The 24,647-nt window shown below is 42.0% G+C and overlaps 1 protein-coding gene across 1 annotated transcript in view; it reads left to right on the forward strand.

Moving 5' to 3' along the window:
• The first annotated feature begins 1,097 nt into the window (after positions 1-1,097).
• FRRS1L (ferric chelate reductase 1 like) overlaps positions 1,098-24,647 on the forward strand; it is a 323,816-nt gene continuing 300,266 nt past the window's right edge. The window contains exon 1 of the mRNA XM_044065076.1: positions 1,098-1,624. Within this exon, the coding sequence (XP_043921011.1) occupies positions 1,429-1,624 (196 nt within the window). The 5' untranslated portion in view covers positions 1,098-1,428. The remainder of the gene's footprint in view (positions 1,625-24,647) is intronic.

The raw sequence follows: 24,647 nt of genomic DNA on the forward strand, positions 1-24,647 counted from the left end.
TAAAATTTAACATTTTATTCAGTGTAATATTTCTCTCTCAACAGCTGCACCATGAACACTTTTCACTAATCAATTGTAGCACAGTGCTTTGGGGATGGACCCTGTCTGTTGTGGTTTTGCCACAACACCACTATTTCCAAATAATTAATAGAACCCAAGGAGCTATGCACACATTCTTTACGTGCTGCTGAGTTGTTACACTGGCCAGTACTAGAAAGTGCATGCACATGTATGCAAATACTCAATCACACATTCACTAAAGATAGCAACATTTTCAAACAGACATGGTCATATTTAGAAATGGCTGAATGTTGCCATTCATATTTTGTTATGCATATTTTCTGCACTCAATTTATTAGGAAAGGTGTCCTCACTTGTCATGTACGGTAATAGAACTGTATCAAACTTGCCACTCTTTAATCATTTTCTGTGCTTTAGTAAGACCCTTAAGTGCATAAAGACTGTGCATTAACTGCTCCATCCTTTCACTCTGTGCATAAAGTTTTGTGATCTTAATAGCATTTCCAAAGGCTGTCCAGCTTTGCTGGCAGAAGTCTGGGTCCTGTGCTAGCAATTCTAGAGATCCCTATATAAGTGGAAGAATTCTTCTTCTTTTAAAATTGTGGACGTGTTTTCAAGGTGATCTGTGAAAATAATCCCAGAAAAAATATTTCAAGACTTAATAGCTGTATGTTTTTGATGGGTGGAGAGATAAGATTAATAAAAATAGATTTGCTTTGCTTTGTTTTCTTCTTCAGGGGGGTTTATCTGTTACACACAAGTTCATCTCTAATCCAATACAAAATACATGCCTTGGAGAAAGTGCTGCTTTGCATTATTTCTTTATATTTTATGTAGAACCGAGGCATAATCAGATCATAACTAATAAAACAGCAAGACTAAAGCTCCATATCTGTGCTATTTAAAAATGGCCAGAATTACACAGACATGTCTGTAGTACAAGTCACATGATAAGCCTTCCTGTAGCTTCCTCATACAGTTTCTATGGAAACTGCCAGCAAAATGTGAAAGAAATCAGCTTGAAGGTCATACCAAATGGTACTTAAGTCTGAAAATTCATTAGAAGGCTTGGTACAGCTTATATTACCAGTATAAAGTGCCCTATATTCTTATTCTAATTGTGTTGATGGTGCATAAATATTTAATTAGAGTTATGTAAGTAAAAAGAGCAATGCTGAGATGCTGCTTTGAATTATTTTAGACTCCCCTGCTTCTTGTATGAGCTTTCCCTGTATTTCTGTCTTTCTTTGCAAAAACAGTGGTATATTTTTAATTCTTTCATGCCATGTCACTTTTTGAGACCAGTACATTCAGCTGTGTTAGTGGCTGGATTTCATGCTGAGGAGTAATTGTTAGTGATTATTTCCGCTTTGGACTGATTTCATTGCTGTTCTTCCTCTCCTTGCTATGCCGTTGATACGACAGTTGCTGTTTTACCTTACTTTCTTGTACACTCAGACTGTTAGTGCAAGTCCAGCTGAGGACAGTGTTCACAGGAATAATCAGGGGAAGCAGGCAGACCGTGCCCTGGATGATCTGCACCAGGATTCCTATACGACATTTGTTTCTGAGTTCTACAAAGAGGGCTATCTTTCTGATGAAGGTTAGACTGAAATGAGCCATCCTTTTCTCATCAGATTGTTAAGTATGGCTGTGTAATCTATTGCAATAAGGACTGCTTAGCAATTTATTGATGCTTCTTTTTCTGGCATAGTTTCTGTAGTTCATGAAAAATGATGTCCTTTTCATAAACATTGCGTTTGCAGGCAACAGTATTTATGAAATATAAGCAATATTTGATAATGTTTAAAGAAGGGATTATTTGTTAGTTCAGTAACACGTAAGGCCTTGATCCTTAAGAAATTCATAAACTGCATCCAAGTCTGGACATCTCTGCGTTTTTGTTTGACTCTAGAATTGTATTTATTTTTAGTTATTGTTTGTGAACACGGGGATGGGAAACTGATTCAAAGAATCCTTTTCAGAAACATCATGAATTATTTGAATAATGATTAAGCTCTCCGATGACAGCACATACTGAGTACAAAACAGAGTGCAACACAGTAGTAGAAAACAAACAGAATAATTGCATCTTAATTTGTAGTAAAAGAGATCTAACAGAAGACCTGAGAAAATAAGAGAGGTTAGCAGTGACTAAATAAGCATACATAAGTAGAGTTACATATATGAATCTGTCATAAGCATACTGTAAGACAAGTGAAAATCTGATTATTCACTGTGAAATTAAATGACTAATAGGTTCAATAAAATTATGTAAGAAGAGGGGCCCTGGAAGCTTTGAAACATATATTCCCTATCTCTCTGCCTTTGCTGGTTGTGATTTGACAAAGATTCCGCATTTAGTTTCCCTTGGCATGTTTTTGTCTGTCATATTTAGAGGACTTCAAAAATCAAGCAAGTAAACTTCACCTGACTTTAGAATTTGCCCACAGTTCTATGCTATACAGATTTAATTCTATACTCCAGAAGCTTCTAACAGAACGGTAACTTACTAAGGGGAGTAGATAAGATTAAAGGTGGGTACAGAGTAGATAGTAGTCAAATAAGAAGGATGTCGAGAGCAGCCATTCCCAGTTCGATTCCCACTGTAACCAATTTGCATGAAATAAATTAAAACAACAGTATCAGGAAAGGGCATTCTAGGGTGGGGGTGCACTTTCGTAAAGATTCGTATATACTTGCTATTTTTTGGTTCCTAGAAATGTAGGACTCTGACATCAGAGATGGAATACAGCACTCGGGAGCCCCATTCCAGCTGCAAAAATGCTTACTAGGCCTAGAAAGGCTGTTTTAGAGGCTAAGGAGGCCTGACTTTGTTATTGTTAAATTAGGAATCTCTCTGAAACAAGTACCTTTTCGCCTGCGTGTCTCTGTTAATCTTTTATACAACATTCTGCTGCAGAAATAATTTAGATAATATGTGAGCAAGCTGCAAAGAATCAGATTCAGAGTCAGACTACCATGAGTACAAACCCTGTCCGTGTATTAGATCACTTATATTGTGACGTCTTATAGATGAAAACAGTCTGTCTTTTGGCTTTTCCCCGGTTAGGGGTCACCACAGCGGAATTCCGGTCTGCTAATGATTGGCAGTAGATTTTTACTTGCTGGCTTGCCCGGCCTAACGCACAACCTTCAACGAAGGAATGCCCTTTCACGCATGTCGACACACAGAAAACGCTCTAACTGAGAATCGAACGCACAACGTCTAACTGTGAGGCGACAATATGGCTCACAAAATGTACTAATTTCTGAACTCACTGCTAAGCTAACCTGCTTAATATGTTTTTTCTTATTTGCGTATCTCTGGGGTAACCATATGTGCAACATGTGCTCTGCTGAATCTCTGTATTGATTTTGGTGACACTGCCTCTTTTGGAACTTACTCTTATGCAGATAATTCAAAATTTTCAATGGAAAAGTACTTTCTAACATGCTAGAAAGGGTTGTATATTTATTATGTTAATATTTAATGTCATTTTTGTATGATAAAACTTTAGAAATATATTTCTAGTCACATTGTAGTTATACACATTGTTATAACTCTGGACTTCCACATTCTGTAGTATATATATTTCCAGATTTACAGTCAATTGTTTTTCCTTTTATGATTATTTTACCGTCATGCTAGCATCTTATTTGTGTATTTCATTACATTTACAAAGTGTAATTAATTTATAGGAAAGGCATTAGCTTCATATCATTTTCACTTCATCTTTTTCATTGGAACCTTTGAAACAGGTATGCTACTGTTTGTGGTAGTTATACGAATAGAGCTCAGCATGTACACGTTCTCTCAAGTACCTTTTGTACTGTTTCACTGGCTAACAACCCTGTGATATTTATAGGTGAGACAGAAATGCATTGTCCCTTTAATTCTAACAGGAATCATATAGATTATAGCCACTTACAGTGTATACTTTCTAGTCTTAAGCCTTAAACTGTGAAGAATGCATTTTTTTGCCGTTCAGGGATGCAGCCATATGCTGACTTGAAGATCAGTGCATAAATCACCTATAACTTTAGCATTTTTCACACAGTCTTTTGCTATACTGATTCAACTGTATAGTAGAGAAGCTTGCAATGAAAATACACCTGTCTGGGAGGCTTGGTATATAGTATTCATAGGCTCATGGGTATATGCTAGGCTAACGACCACTAGAGCCTATATAAGCCCAGCCATGCAACCCAACCCAATTGTTTCTTTATGTATCATGGGAGTTTACTAGGAGGGAATATGTTAGTTTGGGCATTACTGCCTGCATCTGTCTGTCAGAGATATGGAGACCAGACCCAGGGTGAATTTCCAATTTCCTGTCTGTTGGTCAAGGTTATGATTAAATAAGGTTAGAGATAGACTCTGTTTTACATGGATGGGGAGCATGCTCCAGAGCATGGGGATCCTCTGAGACACGTATCTGTCTCTCCAATTTGTCTTATGTCACAAGAAATATTTTAATTCTTGTATCTAGTGGTTCTGATGCTGTTCATTTTGTGGATGTGCAAAAGGTCATTCAGAGCTGGATCCAAGGATGCCTTGTATGACAGGCATAGATCACCTCTCAGAAACCTGTAGGAGTCTGAGTATAGAGATAAGGTTTTAAGGCAATCCATATAGAACAATGTGTTTATACCCTGGGTTCTCCTGGTAAGGAATTTGTCTGGTCATGTACATGCTAAAGGGAGCATTATACTTAATAATGGTTCTAATAAGGACCAAATAAAGTGGCACGATAACACCCTTTGACCTGGATACCATGCACTTGCTAATACGTTTGGCAACACATAATAATTTTCTTACTACCTTTGCCACTTGTTGGTCAAAGGCCAGATTACCGTCTACATTATGTTTTCAGATCCCTGACTACTGGGTCAAATCTAAGTGGTGTCTTATTCCGGGTGGCAGTTTTCCCAAAAGGTACTATGATGCATTTCCTGGTATTGAGCTTTAATCCTTGAGTTTGGCACCAGTCATTTGTGTTAAACCCTCTTGTAAGATATTGGTGTAATGGGGGAATCTATAATAGCGTCCAGTTTGCAGTCATCTGTGAAGCTTGTCAGACAAAGTTTCTTGACATTAACCTTTACCTCCAAGAAGTAGATGCCAAATGGGACCATTCCCAGCACAGAGCCCTGAGGTACCCTGCTAGTGACCAGTCTCTTACTGGAGATGGTCTCACCAATCCTGACTTCCTTTGTCCTGTCTGTGAGCCAGCTGGCCACCGAGTTACGTAGAGGTTTATGCCTAGTTCGGTGAGTGTCAACTGTACCTGAATGGGTCCAGGTAAGTGGTTTGCATAATTTTCCCTTCACTCATTGCCTTGGTAAACTTCTCAAAGAAGTCCACCAGGTTCAGTAGGCATGGCCTTCCCATGATTTCTTTCAAAAACATTTTCATGTGAGATTGCATTGAAAGAGAGAGATTTGTGAGCAGCATACCTCTCGACCTCTTAGAACAAGAAGTCTGGACAAAGCAATAAATAAAAGTGGCGCAAAGGTCCAAAAATGGGGACCATTTTTTAAATATTGTTCTTATAAACTTAGAAAGTTGATAGAATAACAGGTTTTGCATTAACAAGAATTTTGTGAAGGGTATAAAGTCTTAACCTCAAATGTCTGTCATTATTTTCTAACTTCAGTCTTTAATGATTTGCCACTAAATTGCCAGAAAAACACAATTTTATGAAAAAGGGAACAAAAATATGAGGCAAAAATCTGTACAGTTGAGAGGTATGCAGACATGCTGAAATAGTTGACAAATAAGCCTTGACACAGGGGTAAGGCAGGGCAGTGAACAGTAATTCATACAAATAATGCAGGTCCAAAGAAACACCAGCCCCAACTGGGTGCCACTTCTTTCTTGGTACCAACTAGAAAACCTTTTCCATTTACTAATAAAATATTTTCCAGTAGTAGGTTTTCTTGTCTCCTTTAATACCTGTTGCACCTTCTCAGAAAAAGGTGCCTAAAAGACATTGAGATTCTATCATCCAGGCATCCAGTTGTAGTTGCTGCTCACAAGCCCCCTCCCCTCCAACCCACACCTTCAACTAGTAATCTCCCCACTGCCTTCTCTTTTTCTCCTGTACCTACCTCCAACATAAAAAAAACTCTTAACTAAACTTAAGCCTACCACATTAGCAGCAGACAACCTGCCAAGTGAATACCTACAAATCACAGTTGATGCTCTGGCCTACCCAGTATCCATCTTGATTAACCGATCTCTGTCAGAAAGTTACGTTCCCACACTGTGGAAAGTATCACATATAATTCCCCTCCACAAAGGTGGACCCTCCACAGAACTAACCAGTTACCACCCCATAGCTATTCTCTCTCCACTCTCCAAAATACTAGAGAGATGCATACACTCTCAGGTCTCAGACTACCTCCTTACTAACAACCTCCTTTCCAATACTCAGCATGGTTTCTGACCAAACCATAGCACCACCACTGCCTTACTCTCCTTTACTAACACTATCCTTCAGCATAAAAACAATGGCTATCTCTCCTCTGCTACTTTCCTAGATCTATCTAAAGCATTTGACATGGTCCCACACAAACAACTTATCTCTGTCCTCAATAACCTATCCTTCTCTCAATCAGTCACCAACTGGTTTCAGAGTTACCTGTCTGACCGCCAACAATCCGTTGTATGGCAGAATGACATATCTCCCCAACTACCTGTCTCCATAGGGGTTCCCCAAGGATCAAACCTTGGACCTCTACTCTACTCTGTTTTCACCAATAATCTAGCCTCTGCCGCCAAACATGGCACACTCATACAATACGCAGATGACTCAACCATCATCTGCTCAGCCCAGTCCTTACCCAAACTGCAAAAAGTCACACAGGAAGCCTTTTCCTCTGTTGAAACATGGTTATCCGATGCCCAATTAATACTCAACCCAAACAAAACTAAACTACTCATCTTCCAACCCACCAAACATACTCAAAACAACTCTCACTTTGACATCACAGCAAAAGACAACACCACTATATACCCAACTGAACACACCAAATTGCTAGGAGTGGAAATAAACAATAAACTAAAATTTGACATTCACATATCCATGATCATAAAAAAGTCCACAAAAAACTAGGAGCATTATACAGAAATAAGCAACTTCTCACCAAAGCAGCAAAGATTTCAATAGCAAATTCCCACTTTATCTCCACCCTACTTTATGCCTCTCCAATATATACCAACCCAAGGCAATGCGATCTAAACAAGCTAGAGACCTGCTACAACAAAATCGCCAAATTCGCCACAGGGGCATCCTACCGTAGTCACCACTGTCTCTCACTTGCTGAACTGGGCTGGCTTGAACTCCCTCACCTCCTTCAATGGTATCAACTCACCCACAAACTAGTAAACCATTCACTAAATGTCCCATCCCTCCAGAATCTACTCCAACCCTATCGCACCACCAGACCACTAAGATCCAGCAACAAAAATCACTTGCAGATCACTAAAGCCAATAACTGCTGGTGAAGCACTATTCTCTTGCACCATAGCCAAATTATGGAACTCCCTCCCACCGACAATTACCTCCGTACCATCATGCACCCACTTCAAAACTTTACTAAAAGCGCACCTAAAAACAGGTTGGCTATGCCCTTGCAACTCCCACTCTAATATCATCCACTCCATCCAACCACTACCTTTCTTTCCACTCCACTAACTACCTTGATTATAGCAAGCTCATATGCTCATAAGCCCAGTACTTATTATACAGCAGGAACTTCTTATTGTAACATTTGTTAATGTCTGTTATGTACTTCACAGATAAAGATTCCAGTTGTCTACTGATGTACTATGTTCTTCATCTGTAAATATGTTGTAAGTAATTGCTATGTTATATTGTTAATCACTATATAATTCAATGTAACTACTGTCTGTTTATTTTAACTGTGGAGCTTTTCTCCCCAGGCCTCCGCTGAAAATGGACACTCCTGGTCAACACATGTAAATAAATAAATAAATAAATAAATAATAGTTGTTTGGAGATGGAATGCATCAAGCACCTCTGATCTTGTATGAAAAGTTTCAGTCAGTGAAGAAGCTTGTGGAAATTGCCCCTGGCCATTTCCAAAAGAAGGTAGAACCTCTGTTGCCTGGGTCAGAAAGGAGTCACTTCAATAATTATTGGGGAGTCCTTCTGAATCTTTAGAATGACCCTGGATTTTAGTATAAAGGGTGGAAAATCACAAAGGAACATTCCTGTCCAAAGTAGAGAAACAACATCTGTCTTCCAGGCCTTCATGCATTCTTGCATGGAGTCCTGGAGCAGAATTTGGATGAATTCTTGGAAGACCCCATAATTCAGTTTCAATTTGTGATGGTCTGGCCTGGTCTTGCTTGGTTTATCTGATTGCATGTAAGGTACCTATAGAGAGTGAGTGTGCTGAAAAGCTATATCTCATGTTACCATGTTTAGTCTGCACAGATGTTAAGCTCCGGTTACCTCTTTCTTGTTTATGTACTACATCTGTACCACATCACTGTGATGTAATCTGTAATCACTTGTAGAGGCCCTGGCGACCATAGTAGATCGATGAGAGCATTTATAAGGGGCAACATCTCTTTTATGTTTATTTGTTTTGGTTTGTTTTATTCTCTTCTAAGAGCCTGCACTTTAATCCCCATTGGCAAAGTCTGTAGCATCTGTTGTTACACCTTGTACTGGAGCTGGAAGGGAGAATGTGTGACCTGGATTCTGAGAAATTTGGTATCTTCACCAAAAAAGTCTCTTTTTTTCACATACCCTAAAACTGAAATGACAGGAGATGCTGAGTTTGTACCACACAGATTTCAGGTACCACATGATTTCTTTTTTTATGAAGTTTTGAAAGACATATCATGTGAATCCTAGTTGCCATGACACCCAGAATCCTGTGGAATTTCCTTGTTGATAAAAACTCAGGAATAGATCAAAATACAGGTCTACTTTTCCTGTGGAAGAAAAGCTGTTTGATCAGAGGTGTCTAAGAGACACCACAGGAAAACCTTCCTGTAAGAAAGAGTCATACAAGACTTTTATATATTCTCTTGGAATGTCAGTCTGTACAGGAAATCCTTTACCCAAGTGAGATATTCCTGATGCTTTCAAAAAGACTTTAAAGATAAGCAAGTCATCTAAATATATAGAAATATGAATACCTTGCAGTCTGCACTTTTTGAATACTTGTGAAGCAGTGGATATACCAAAGAGTAATGCAGAAAACTGATAATGTGATCATAAAACCTTAAGAAAAGCCTGAAATCTATATCTAGAATGTGATAATAAGCATCTTTTAAATATAAGGTTATCAGAAAACTTAAATGGGAATAAGGGGTAACAAGTTGTGAACTGATAATATTTTGAATTTGGGCACAGTCGTAAACAGGTGCATAAAAAAAAGATCCACAACTTGTCACCAAGAATATTCTTTCTTTCTTTGGCACAACAGTCATCCTTGAATAAAACCTGTCTCTTATTTGAGGAGGACGGACCACTTCTATCAATTCCTGAGAGAGTATATGCTGAATGACAGGAGAGAAAAAAGGAGGTTAGCCTGGTTGGGGGGCATCTCTTGGAAAGGAAGGAGAGACTCCTACTGTTATGTGTAACCTTGATGAAGTGGTCTCAGAATCTATCTGTCTGAACTATCTATTTGCCAAAGAAAGACATGGAGATTCAGACTTTTGGAAAGAATCGAGGGATCGCCAGGGTGGAACGAGGGAAGGACGTCTTGCAAATAGTAATTTTGACTTATACAGCCATAAACAAACTCTACAACAAAAGGAGAAAGCTACTACAAGATAGAGCAAAATCCTTAAAAGGTAAGACACCGCTGATCACTATAAGTAAAAAGCTGAGAGCTCTCATAAAATCATCCAAAGCTAATTTTGAGAGAAAAATAGCTAAGGACTCTAAAGACAACCATAAGGCATTCTTTAGCTATGTCAGAAACCTAGGAGGAAACTCCCAGATATGCTCAGAATTAGTTCATAATGATGTGAAGATTACTGATCCTACAGACATTGCCAACATACTGGCTGACAGGTTCAGTGCAAACTTCTCCCCTCCCCTAAAGGAGAGATATCTATACCAAATGATTGTAGCCCCCAAACATCTCTAGCCCAGGTGAGAACTGCTCTCACCAAGGCAAAGAACACAGCATCCATGGGACCTGATGGTGTCCCGGCTGTGTGCTCCATGAGCTCAACGAGGAATTAAATCCGCAGTTAGGACAGCTGTTTAATCTTAGTCTCGCCTCCGGATACGCACCCAGGAATGGCGCAGCGACTGTGGTCCCACTCCACAAAGGCGGCGCTTCCACCGACCCTGGAAATTACCGCCCATTAGCTTGACAAGCCTTATCTGCAAAGCCATGGAGAGGATCATAATGGATCTCATAAATAAAGACATAGGGAATTTGCAGACTTTGGATTCAACCCAGTTTGGCTTTGTCAAAGGCAGATCATGCCTTCTAAACTTGGTCGACTTTTGAAACAGTCACCAAGGCCATTGATGAGGAAAGGCAGTCCATACAGCCTACCTAGACCTGGCGAAGGCTTTGATACAATACCCACTCGGGTATCATTGAAAAACTCATCAACTTAAATGTAAACCCATACATTACAAGATGGGTTGCAAACTGGCTGAGCGACAGAACACACAGGGTCAGGGTTGCTGGTGCCATGTCAGACTCAAAGCCTGTCACAAGTGGTGTCCCACAGGGCTCAGTCCTGGGCCCACTCTTGTTTGGCATCTACTTTTCTGAAGTACAAGCAAACACAGGAGGGTTATGGCTGACAAAGTTTGCAGATGACTGCAAACTGGTGCCGAGTTGAAAACACATCCGACACAGATATCCTCCAGAAGGGTCTCACAGAAACGGATAACTGGTGCCAGAGTCATGGCCTTAAGTTAAATGCCAAGAAATGCATAGTCATACCCTTCGGGAAAAATAAGGTCACCCCTAGCTACCAAATAGGTGGCAATTCCCTGAACACAGAAGAAGTTATTAGGGACCTAGGAACCCAGGTTGACAGTAGCCTTTCATTCGACAGTCATATTGCTAAAGTAGTTAGGAAGACCTTCTACATTGCCCACCTTATCATGAAGGGATTCACATCCAGATCAAGGAAGTCATAGTCCCCTATACTCATCACTCATCAGACCAATGATTGAGTACAATGCCCCATTCGGAATGTACCTGACCCGACACTTGCAGCAGCTGGAGAGGCCACAAAAGTTCCTCACCAAAAGGATAAAGGGTCTCAAAAATCTGTCTTATGCTGCCCGACTGAAAGAACTCCAGTTATATTCAGTTGCGTCGCTTGCTCAGAGGGGACCTATGCCTGACATACAAGGCAATGTCAAACCCAGACCTGATGAACATGCTTCATCTCAAAAATCTAGATCCCTCAGAGCCACAAGGCGGAGACTTAAACCTAGACACGGTTATTAATAGGACGTGCTGGAGGGATAGATTCATCACCCAAAGACTCCCTATGCTGTGGAACAAAATCCCGGTTTATGTGAGGCAAAGCACCTCGCTGGCCTTGTTTAAGAGAAATCTTGACCAATGGATGGGAGATCGCAGATACACCCCAGGGGTTACCTCAGTGTCACTGCTAGACAGAGGCACAGCTAAATAATGGGCATAGTTTCTCCAACCTAAAGGGGAGGCGTAAGCCACAAAACTATGGGCTAGGCTTATAAATGCCCTCGGGCAGATAGCCTAGTATGAACCTATGAACCTATGAACCTATTTCTTCTGTGGGTGTTCCTACTTTCTTTTTGGTACTTCCCTATCAGTGCTTTTTAAATGTTTGCTAACCAGCAGCTTGCTGGGTCTGCTTATTTTGTGTTTTAAAGAAGATTGTAAGTGGAGCATTAAATCTGTTGGAAAAATTGAAGAGGGAGGCATGAAAAATATGAAAGATCCCTCAAATCTGCTTATCTTTGTCATCATATGTTTTAAGGTCCTCTGCAGTAGATGGCTAAAAAAACTATCCCCGGGATTCATGAAGCTCAGCACAAGACCGGTTTTAGCCTTGCGCCGAGCGTCCTCCTGTCAGATGGTGCAGCAGCACCAGATGAATATTTATGAGGGTGCACTGCCACACCCTCGACATGCACAGGAAAGGTGTGCGAGTGCAGGGGGCATGTTTAAGTGTTCTACGGAGGCTTAAACATGCACCCACAGTTGCACAACCTACTATGCTTACTATTAGAGCCCGCCTCTAATAGTAAGCAATTAAGTCAGTGTCCGTGGATACTGAAATGTATGCTAAGCATACAAGAGTGTCCACGAACACTGAAATAAAATCAAAGTAGTAAACACTCAAAAACGTAGTGGAATGTTGAGCCCTGTCCCTAGAACTATCACAATTAGAGTCCCCGTGTCCCAATTTTACATTTGTATTCTTCATTATCGAAAGTGTAAGCGCAGCGTGTTTGTGCATCACTGCCCCCTGCTTAGCATAGCTTACATATCAAAATCATCCAAATAGAAAAACACATGCGGAATCAACTTTAACGTCAATAGTGCAGTGGTTAGAGCATCCACCTAACAAACAAGCATTCGCGGTTCTACTCCCACTATAGCACCTATCATTTTCCATGTGGAATGTGTATATAAACATATTTATACATCGTTTTGCTGTATAACCTACATAATAACATGTAAATGTGAATTGGAGTAATGCATGAAATGTTTAACTAATGTCATTCAATCAAAATGGTAGTGTCATAATGAATAAGGCACTAGTAAGCAGGTGTAAGCACAAATAAGCAGTAGTAAACATATATAAGTACCAGTATGCAAGTCTAAGTGCATTTGCACTGGTGTAAGCAGTGCCCAGCATAGGAAATGTATATAATTATGTAGATGTATGTGCATGTGTATGTACAGATATATAATGTGTGTATATATATATATATATATATATATATATATATATATATATATATATATATATATATATGTACATATCTATGAAGAATGAACGTTGTGACAATAAAGCATACAAAAAGAATGAGAAGGGAATCAACCGCAACTCCAGTATTATTTAGTGCTGTCAGCTTATGTCATATCAAGCTGGGCAGGGGTGAGCAAAGCACTGCTACTCACACCACAGGCAGGATACTACCAGTAGGAGTAACATTGTTGATCTGCTAAGTCTACTTTACAAACAGTCACAGGGTAGTCCCTGGTGGGACTACCCAAATATTTCTAGGATGGTTGGACATCCAACCATTACACAAGCAAGGGCAGGTATGTTCAAGGACTAAATGGTGGGAGATCCTGATGATACATGGGTTGGGACAACATACGTGTAGGGTCCCTAACACTGGGGAGAGGGCAATGTGTGAAGGTGTGTCATGGCTGTGATAGCAACCGGAGAATGGATGGTGTGTGTGTATGTCGAACTTGGGTGGGGTGGAGGAACCATGGGTATGAAATTATGGATCCAGGCGTGTCAGGGTTGGATGGCCTGGTTCTAATTGGACCGCCTCATGAAGGTCAGCGAGTTCGTTATAAGTATATATGCATACACACATGCATAAATCTGTATGTAGAAGTACATTCCCTGTAACACATTCAATCCTTTTGCAGACATAAATAACATGAAAGTGCCCCTACAAACCTCGACAATAGATAGAATAATAGGTTGTGCATAAGAGGGAAGGGACAAATCTGCAAAAATGCAGAAGTGTGTACTTTGTCCGAAGTCAGTGCTGTTCTCAAAAATAAAATGTGAGGACATTCTCAGTCATAGAATCATTCCTGTGATCTACCTGCTACGGCAACACCAATCACTAAATCGGTCCTATTTGTAATATAATTTTGCCAAACTCATACATTATTAGCTCTCATGTGTAACATGTGCATTGCCACATAGTCATAGTTATTAATTTATTGTACTGACTTGTTAACAGGAGTAATGATGTAATGAAGTATAGAGACTAATCCTGAAATAAAGACATGTGTGTCCCAGGTGGGACAATCCAAAAATTGTGAATAATGTCCTATGGGTCACTCATTTCACCAATGTTTGTGGACTAAAAGTTTGGGATGTCTGAGGATACGTGGAGTGAATCAACTCATGGGATGGGTCTACAGGAGTAGGAAGTGGCCAATGTGTAGTGGTGTGGATACACCATGCATCCAACCAGAGAATGGATGACTGCTGTGTCAGTGAAGTGTTGGGGTGGGTGTTTGGGGAACTAGGATCCATGTGTATATGGGTATATATGCAAATGAAGCAGCACAGCAATAGTGTAGTGGTTAGAGGATCCACCTAATGAACAGACATTCCCATTCCGAATCCCACTGCAGCACATACCATTTGCCACTGGTAATCTGTATATGAACGTATTTTGACATCTGTCTGCTGTATAACCTGCATAATGACAATTAAAAGTGAACTGGACTGAAGTGTCAGTGTCATAATGAATAAGGCACTAGTAAGCAGGTTTAAGCATAAATAAGCAGTAGTAAGCATATATAAGCACCAGTAAGTGTGTTTAAGTGTGTCTGCGTGGGGGTATGCATTGCCTACACAGATTACGCAAAGTAGAAGCTAACTGAGTGTAAGAAACTGTAACCCGAGGTTACAGACATATATATATATATATATATATATATATATATATATGTGTGTGTGTGTGTGTGTGTGTGCGTAGATATACACAGATATACAGCTACGATAGGAAACAGCACACAAGAATGACATATGTTCACAGGCTATGCCAATGGAAGTGAGGGGTCCAAGCAAGAAGCATGTAACATGTAGCATGACCTCCCCCCCCAGTCGAACAGAGGAAACATACATACAAACCCACGAACAATGTAAATAGTCCACATCTCCCCAGAAAACAGGAAGGATACAACCGGGTGGGGGTACAGAGTGCACCTGTGAAATCTAATCTTGGAACACAGACAGGAGCATCCCTTACAGGACGCGCCAAAAATTGACATATAACCAAAGGAAGGTGATACGATGACCATTCTGGATGGGGTGTGTACATACCCGGAATACAAGGGTGGGAAAGCCTGATGACCCATGGGTCAAGACAACGTACGACATAGGTCCTGTGAAGTGGAGAGTGGGCAGCGTGTAGTGGTGTGTTCAGACCCGACCTGCACCCAGAGTAAGGATGGGTGCTGTAGAGGAGGTGCAGGTGGGGGAACTATGGGTAGCTAGTTATGGATCTAGGTGTGCAGGAGTTGGCTGATGTGGGTCTATATGGGCAGCCTCAGGATGTGAGCAAAAGTGTTCATTGGGCAGAGGCTTTGCCCAATGAGCAGCTACACCAGCTATGAGTCCCACTGCAGCAAAGTCTAATCTTCATGGCAAAGAACAGAATAACCAGATATAGATGTATATATGAAGAGGAACGTGTGTGTATATCTACCCATGGCTACATGGAGATATACCTCTCCCTCTCTGTAGTGCAAATGTATACATACAGAGACAGAATACCTATACATACCCACATATAGATATATACATATGCAGACACCCATACACCCATATGTTGTTAGATATACATAGACAGCAATATATAAATATATACATGTATGCATTCATATACAGATATATCTGTATATAGTAATATATGTATATATATATATATATATATATATATATATATATATATATATATATATATATATATGTGTGTGTGTGTGTGTGTGTGTGTATGTGTGTGTAAATATACACATGTGAATAGCTAGGATATGATACAGCAGTTACGAATTACATATGTTCACAGGCCATGCAAATAGGTTGAGGGGTCCAATCAACAAACGTGTAACATGTAGCATCAACCACCCCCACCTAGACAGGTGAAACATGCAAACACACGATACAAGTAAGCACACCACTGCTTCCCAGACCACAGGCAGGATACTACCAGTGGAAGAGACTTGCCAGGTCTAATCTTGAAACAAAGACATCAATGTCCCTTGTGGGACACCCCAAAAATTAATGATCATTGGAGTCAGTCCCTGTAATTATTCATCAAACCAGGCTGTATATGTACATGGACCAGTAGGTTGTGCAGGCCTGATGACCCATGGGTCGACACAACGTACGACATGGGTCCTGTGAAGTGGAGAGTGGGCAGCGTGTAGTGGTGTGTTCATACCCAACCTGCACCCAGAGTAAGGATGGGTGCTGTAGAGGAGGGGCAGGTGGGGGAACTATGAGTATGCAATTATGGGTCTAGGTGTGCAGGTGTTGGCTGGCACAGTTGTATTAGGACCGCCCTGGGGATGTAAGTAATATTTCGAAATGGGCAGAGCTTATGCCCATACCTCTCAACCCCTAAGAGCAAAACCACTGGACAGAACATAAACCTTTGGGGGAACAAATAGGGACAGAAAGCACATATTCCACTTACAACTTTAGAAAGCTGATAGAATAATAGGTATGCATTAGCATGACTCGGCTGAAGGATGTGGAGTCCTAAACCCAATTTCTTGTCTGTATTTAATGGTGTCAGTTCCCAGGTATTTGCCAGACAGGTGCAGATTGTAAGAGGAATACACCAATAGTATGAAGCAAACTCTGGACAGGCCACAGATTCTGTACAGTCGACCGGCATGCTTACGCCTAATTGGCAGCCATTCCCAATATGGGTCCCACCGCAGCACAGTCCAGTTGATATGGCTAAGTACAGTATGACCATATGTGTCGTTGCATAACCCACTATACAACACCTATGAACACATGGTTGCAACACCCTACTGTAGGCATGTAAGCCGATGTAATAGGCATCACAAGGTATTATTGTAGTCCTCATCCTCACCCAGGGGTGTGAGTGTCAGATGCAAACACCAAATGCAGTGCATTTGCAAGTGTAGGAACAAGCGGGTGTAAGCCTGTTTGGCCGTCGGTATGCGAGTACCACACTGGTGAAGCAATGTAGAGGCTGAGTGTAAGAAACTGTAACCGGAGGTTAGCATTACTTAGCTCTACACAAACCTGCGTACATCTGCTCACAACTGCTTTAAAGTGCCTTAATCACTCTGTACCCAATAGCTCGTGTTCTGACCAGCAACAAAATAAACAGCCTCTGCAAGGCTAGAACTCAGGACCCAGAACAGCACAGTCACAGTAGTTAACCACTATGCCATGATAGCAGTACATATAAAGGAGGTATCAGCAAATTAATCCTCACCACAGGGAAATCAAATCAAACATGTGAACTGAATCTATGTATGGTGTAATGTTCTATAACCTGCCACAGACCATAACTATGTGAATTAGAGTAATGCAGTAAACACAGAGTTGAGTTGTCACTGTAATAAAGTTATGAAGTCCCCAGGACCCCATACAGTGTATGTACACATGAATCACGGATACCAGACACATATATAACCTGTAATGAATAATGCATAGCTTAGCCTTTTCGAAACCGGTCAATTACGGAAAAGTGCGGGAATCCAGCCCTACTTAATAGGCGGGAATACGGCTCATAACTGGTTGTAGCATCTCCCTGCAGGCAGAATGGCTGGAGTGTGAGAAGGCACTCACTTTAGAGCGCAGCGCTGGGGCATCCAGGAGTTCAAATTCATGGTATGACTCCTGGTAAAGCACCATGACCGGAGACTACTGCAGGGCCAGTATCAGGGCTCGCAGTACAAAATGGAGGCCTGGGACAGTCTCGACCATGATCTCACTAGTGTCACAGGTATCCCACGGACTGGTGAGCAGGTCAGGCACCACCATGCAGACCTGAAACGGCGGAGGGGGGGATGTCCTGGAATAGTGGATCCAGGAAGCAATGCAGATGCAGAATGCCCCAGAATTAAGTAAGTACTCTTTCCACTACATAGTTAATAATTGCCTAGCTTATGTATAGTATGGATAGGTATGGCTAAATATCACAGTACTTCTCTGACAGCTGCAGATGAGCATGCTGTGAATCAGCAAGCCTATGATGCTAGGCTGCAAAGGATGTGTCATGAGGCAGGTTAGTAAACAGCCTGCATGTACTGTCATACCAAATAAATGTAAGAGCCTCAGAAAGTGTTGTACCAGTATACAGAATTGTGTAATATGCTGCGAATAAAGGTGTAACCCCTTTATTGCTTCTGTTTACTCTGCAGTCATATGTTGTTGTACTGTTGCGGTTATTAAATAGTACTGTTGTAGTAAGCAGTGTTACCCACACTGTGGTATGCAGATAAAATGTGTATGAAGTGCTGTATAACAATGTTGGAAGTGCAAACAGGTCAGTCATATTAGACTAAATACATTGCAAAGCCTCACAACAATTGCCTGATAGCATAGTGTACAGTGATCTTATAATCTTTTGTCACACACATCAGGGCTTTGGATCCTAGGAGCGCCAGTAAGTTGTATGCATAATCATTCCACACAACTGCACACTGTTTGTTAGAATGTTCATTGAGAAAGCTGTATGCATATATACACTTAACAACAGTACAGATTCTGCTAGAATGCCCAAATAGACAGTGATATGCATATTCATACCCCTCAACTGTTCCAATCTGCCCAGTATGTCCTGATAAATGGCCCACATCACCCGCCTTTTGCCCTGTTCCCCTGACAAATTAATGTGATGATCCAAGAATTGTAGGCAGCTGTTAATGACATATAACTGATAGTCAGACTTGTACATAGTCAGTGAATGTACATGCAAACATACCTGTCATCCCAGCATCTCACCCAAAGTGTATGACAGCAGTCTCAAAACATGTTGCATTAATACCTGCATCTTGTCAAGCCTGTATGTAGGACACAGGTCCCATACATACTAATCTACAAACATACCATTGTACAATATAATGCCATTTGGTAGTGTAATAATACATGTAAGGGACAGAACTCTGCAGTGACTATGAATGTTGTGAAAACTACAAGGCTTTATTAGTTGTTAATTGAACTCTCTCTCACCCCTACCAAATGTGCAAAAATAACTGATTTACACAACTCATTTGGTATGTCTGCACTTCTAACCTTTGTTGGGACATATGTCCTATTGGTTTATAAATATTCACATCTGTTTCTGTGCATGTGCCATGTTAAAATACTCCCATATCGGTGTCCTGTTGCCATCAATGAAATCTGCATGTTGTTGTAATGGCCACTGTTTACCCACATATGCATGTGTTCTGCCTGCTCTGCAACTATTTTCTATCTGGTGCCCTGAGTAATGGGAATACCTATACATGCTGTTATATCTAATCATGAATGCTGTTGACTATTACTAACACGTATCTGCCTTAAATATACTACAACATAGCTCGTATAGGAAGGCTGGTCCCAGCGGACCCACCTGTCCCACCTCAGCTGGCCATGGCACTGAGCAGCAGCACATCTGGGGCCCAGCCTGGGACCTCTTCATCTGTTGGCCCTGCACCACTGTTTGGTGGAACTGCCACAGGGGATGGGGCTCGGCCCCCCCCTGGGAGCAGGAGCGGACAGGAACCTGTCACCCATGGTACGGTTTGGGCCGTGGTGTGTAGGGACCTTGACAGGGAGATTCGAGACTGCCTATGCCAGCTTGAGGGCTGAGTGGCACAACTAGAGGGTGAGCCTGCCCCTCCTAGACAGCCCCAGCACAGCCACCTTGTGAGCTGTGAAGGTGCAGTGGTGACTGCCCATGGGTGGGGACCTTAGTCCCACTGCAGCCATTTGTGGGCTCATGGGCTTGCGACTTCCAAACACCCCTCCCCGTCCAAGGTGTTCCCCCCACATGTGTCATATACCACCCCTGTATGCATTTTGTTTGTCTTGTCTGTCATGCTACCCAACCTATCCTCTCTGATCATACCTACTTTCCTTCCCCAACATCCCACTCTCACGTAAACATAAAAGAAAAAAAGGGCAATCTGTTCCCGCAAAAAAAGCACGCCCCATACATAGCTGTCCATTTCACACACGTGTCCACTGGACACATGTAAACCTTTCTAATTGGCATCACAACATACTATTGTTGTTCTAACCCCTCTCACAGGGTTGTGAGTGTCCAAATGTACCACCAAATTTATTGCATATGCACAACCATTGCTGTAGAAGAAATGGACAGCTAGGGACCTTCCCTACACCCTTCCTGCACATCCCTAGCTACCGTGCCTACTGTCTTTCCCTCTTTGTGCCCCTTTTTCACCACTTTCCTATCACCCCTTTTTTCATTTCTTTTAAAGAAATTAGCATGGGGTTAAACGGGAGTAAGCACTTTTAAGCAGCAGTGAGTGGGTTTCAGCCTGTTTTCACAGGGGTAAGCACTGCCTACACAGGTTAAGCAATCAAGAAGGTAACTGAGTATAAGAAACTGTGACCAAAAGTAACCACTGCTTACCGTCGCGCACACCCACTCACAACTGCTTAAAAGTACCTTAATCACTCCGTATTCAATGGCCCTTGTTCTGCCCAGCAACAAAATAAACAGCCTCTGCAAGGCTCGAAACCAGGACCCTACACAACACAGCCAATGTGATTTACCACTAAGCCATGGCAGATATACAGACATCGGATGTTATCACAAACATAGCATCCAGCACAGTCATTCAACAGTATAGGAAATGTATTTCATTATGTAGATGTATGTGTGTGTGTTTATGTCCAGATATATATATATATATATATATATATATATATATATATATATATATATATATATATATATATATATATATATATATCAAGAACAATCCATGTGCCAAAAAAGCATTAAAAAAGAATGAAAAGGGAAACACCAGCAATGCCTGTATTGTGTAGTGGTGTTGTCCTAAGTAATATCAAGACTCCCTCAGACATGTGTTGTTAATACACGCAAACATTTGTACATTGCCCAAATACATTACTTTGAGCATTTTATTTACATTAACAAAACAGTTCCTGTCCAATCATTATGTGAGAACAGTACTCTTGCAAGGTGCTGTGTGCAACATCATCATCATTAAAAAGTTAAATGGCGTAACCACAGAAGAACCGGTAGTGTCGTGTGTACAATGGGATCATCTGCATCACGTGTACCTGGAACCTTTAGGAGTCATGTGCATACCAGGATCATGTGCCTGAGAGAGGGGTGAGGACAACAGTAGTATGTTGTGATGCAAATTAAAAAGGTTACATGTGTCCAGTGGACACGTGTTTGAAATGGACAGCTATGTATGGGGCAAAGGTTGTTCTGGGAACAGATTGGCCTTTTGTTTCCGTTGTCGTAAGGTGAGAGGGGGATGTTGGGGAAGGAGAGTAGGTATGCTCATGGAGGATTGGTTGGGTAGGATGACAGACAAGACAGACAAGCCAGCATACAGGACCAGTATATGACACATGTGGGGGGATACACCTTGGACGGGGAGGGGTGTTTGGTAGTCACAAGCCCATGAGCCTCCAAATGGAAACAGTGGGACGGAGATCCCCACCCATGGGCAGTCACCACTGCACCTTCACAGCCGCAAAGGTGGCTGTGCTGGGGGCTGTTTAAGAGGGGCAGGCTCACCCTCTAAATGTGCCACTCTGCCCTCGAGCTGGTGTAGCTGGTCTCAAAACCCCCCATTGAGCCCCATATGCACCATGGCCTGGACTGTACGATGGCTGACAAGTTTCTGTCTGGACCTGCTCCCAGGGGGGGCAAGACCCATCCTCAGTGGCGGTTCCACCAGAAGGTGGTGCAGAGCCAACAGAGGTGGAGATCCAAGGCTGGGCCCCAGACATGCTGGTGCCCAGTGCCATGGCCAGCTGAAGTGGGACAGGTGGTTCCGCCGGGACCTCCAATCCCATACAGCCTATGGTGTTGCAGTTTTAACACAGATAAGGCTTAGTAATAGTCAACAGCATTCAGGATTACTTATAACAGCATGCATAGATATTATCATCAACCCAAGACAACAGATGTCATACATACTGCATGACATCAGTCCAAAGCATAGATGACTTGTGACTGCAGCTATGAACAGTGGCCCATTAATGGCATGTCACTGTGATAACCTCAGACAGTAACTGTTATACCAGTGTTTCATGTGATGTATGTCCAATCAGGGATGCGATGGCAGTAACTCTCATCACTGTCACTGTGTACTGACTGCAATCTTCACACTATGCTTCTGCAGTTCACAGATGTGTATCCTGTGAGTAACACAACTAACAAATGGTACCACACACTGACCAGTCCACAGATTACCCCACATATGGGGGTTTCCTCACAAACAGAGCACTGTCTTGTCAGTTATTAAAACATGCTGTCTAGCCATTATCACATACAACCTGTTAAATTGGCAGTAGTCTGAATGAAGCATAGCTACACTTACGTGCTGTAGTCATGTCTGGCACATCACCCTCCTGTCTTTAGGCTATTTTCCACTGTGTATGTTGTTTGAGGAATATCCAGATTATGTCTGTGATGCTGTTTACCAAACACCAGATCCAGGTTCCACTCACAGCGATTGTCATGGGCAAACACCAACATGATGTTCCTAGATATTGTACTGTGTTTCCATGCAATTGGCTATGGGAATGTCACCACAGCTGTTCCACATGCAATCCACTAAAGGAGGACTGCAATAGGTGCAGAGGCCATCACCTGATCATGACCATCACTTACAAAACACAAGCTGCTGTACATCTCCACATCCACCAGAGAGTGTGTAAGAGGGACAGACAGACCCATAGTACATCAGAGAAGGGCTGGGAGACTAAAACCTAAGCATCTTCTGTCACACATCTACCAGTATAGGGGTTCAAACTCCTGACTGGCCAGCCATTACTATTACAAGTGCATACAGTTACTCCATGTGCCACATAGCTGACATATTGGTGTGCTGTAAGAACATATATGTGTGCTGGTGAGCAACATCTGCAACAGAGATATAGTAGGCATACTTAAGGTGTAGCACACATGTCTGTCCACATGAACAGATGTCAGTGTCAACGCAACCACACTCTTTAAGGGACTCAGACACATTGGCACACTTTGGCAGGCTCACAAATACACTTCCTAACTACTTAGTTTGCCACACTACAGTAATGCACAGGTATTACATGCATCACAGGGGTTATCCTGAGGTTCTATGGGCTAGTGCATGTGAACATGTCTGACATCAGTCAGTATGCCAGTGGGAATTATACTGGGTGTGACTGTGGGTGGGAACATCATACACCACACGCAGACACAAGGTGGCAGTACTGACATGCATGTGTGCATTGCTTCATGGGTGTGTAGTGGTTGACTGTACAAGGCTGGGTGAGGAGTAATCCTTGGCATCAGGCCACCTGACAATGGTCTGCAGTGTGGTACAGGGGTGTAGTGTCCACAATGTCCCACACAGATGGGTATTGTTTTAACCGTCCTGTCATCCTGGTTACTACTGTGTGTGGCCATTGCTTTGCAATGCACAACATGTCTGTGTTTGATAGTCCTTGACATGGACATTGCCTGGGATGTGCATGTCCCACATTAATGTACAGTGACATGTTTAAGTGTACCTGGTTTGCCTGGCACATTATGTACACAGACTGTTATCATCAGATGTGCCGATCCTGGCCTGGTGTGGCAGGACCTACTAATAGACAGCAGGTTGACCCTGCACCTGCATTGATAGCATGATACAGGTATTCCCTGGTGTCAGTGGCATCTGTCCATACAGGGCATGTGTGTAAGGCATTGTATGTCCTTTGTGGATCCCATTTGATGGCACCACATATGTTGCAGGCGTCCAGTGGGGAACATAGTGAAGGCACATTGTCCGCAATTATGTGCATAATGTACTGGTGGACAGGGTACCATGCCCTCTGCAGCCCACTGCAATTACACCATGCCTACTATCTGTCAACAATGTGCAGGGCACTAGCAACATAGCGGGATTTTCTAGGTAAGTGTGTTTGTGTATGACACATGGGTTCAGACCGTATTCTGAGTAATAGTAGGGTTGCTTACTTTGTACACCAGGCCTTTTGCCAGATGTAGGGGTATGGCTTGACAACCCAGTCTCTTGGCTGATTGAAATCTGTAATCCTCGTGAGGTGGACATTGTGACATATAATATGGCCACCATATAGGAAAATGACCAAACCCACTCCTCAACATGTCCTGTGGTTAGACACTCATAGCCACCTCCACACAGGCTCTGACTGTCAAACACACACACACCTGCCATGTCTTAGAATAGAACTCCTACCTAATTAGTTTATCACACTACAGCATTACACAGTTACAGGACACGCTACAGAGACTACTGGATACAGGAGTCCCAGAGGTGTTTTTTTAGGTGGGTGACATCAGCACCCTTGCCAAAGTTGAGTATGTGAATTGTAAGGAGTGTGTGTACTCTAAAATGCATTGGTCCCTTTTCAGACAGACACACACACAGTTGGCAAGTCTGGGATTAGAACACCTACCAAACTAGTTTATCACATTACAGCATTACGCAGTTACAGGACACGTTACAAAGATTACTGGGTTACAGCAATCCCAGAGGTGCATTTCATTTGATGAGTGACATCAGCATCCTTGCCAAAGATGAATATGTGAATTGTAAGGAGTGTGCGTACTCAAAAAGCATTGTTCCCTTCTGAGGCAGACAGACAGACAGACACACACACACACACACACACACACACACACACACAA

Source organism: Protopterus annectens, chromosome 3.part0 (genome assembly GCF_019279795.1).
Source record: "Protopterus annectens isolate FY-2018-M chromosome 3.part0, PAN1.0, whole genome shotgun sequence".
In the NCBI taxonomy this organism is placed as follows: domain Eukaryota; kingdom Metazoa; phylum Chordata; order Ceratodontiformes; family Protopteridae; genus Protopterus; species Protopterus annectens.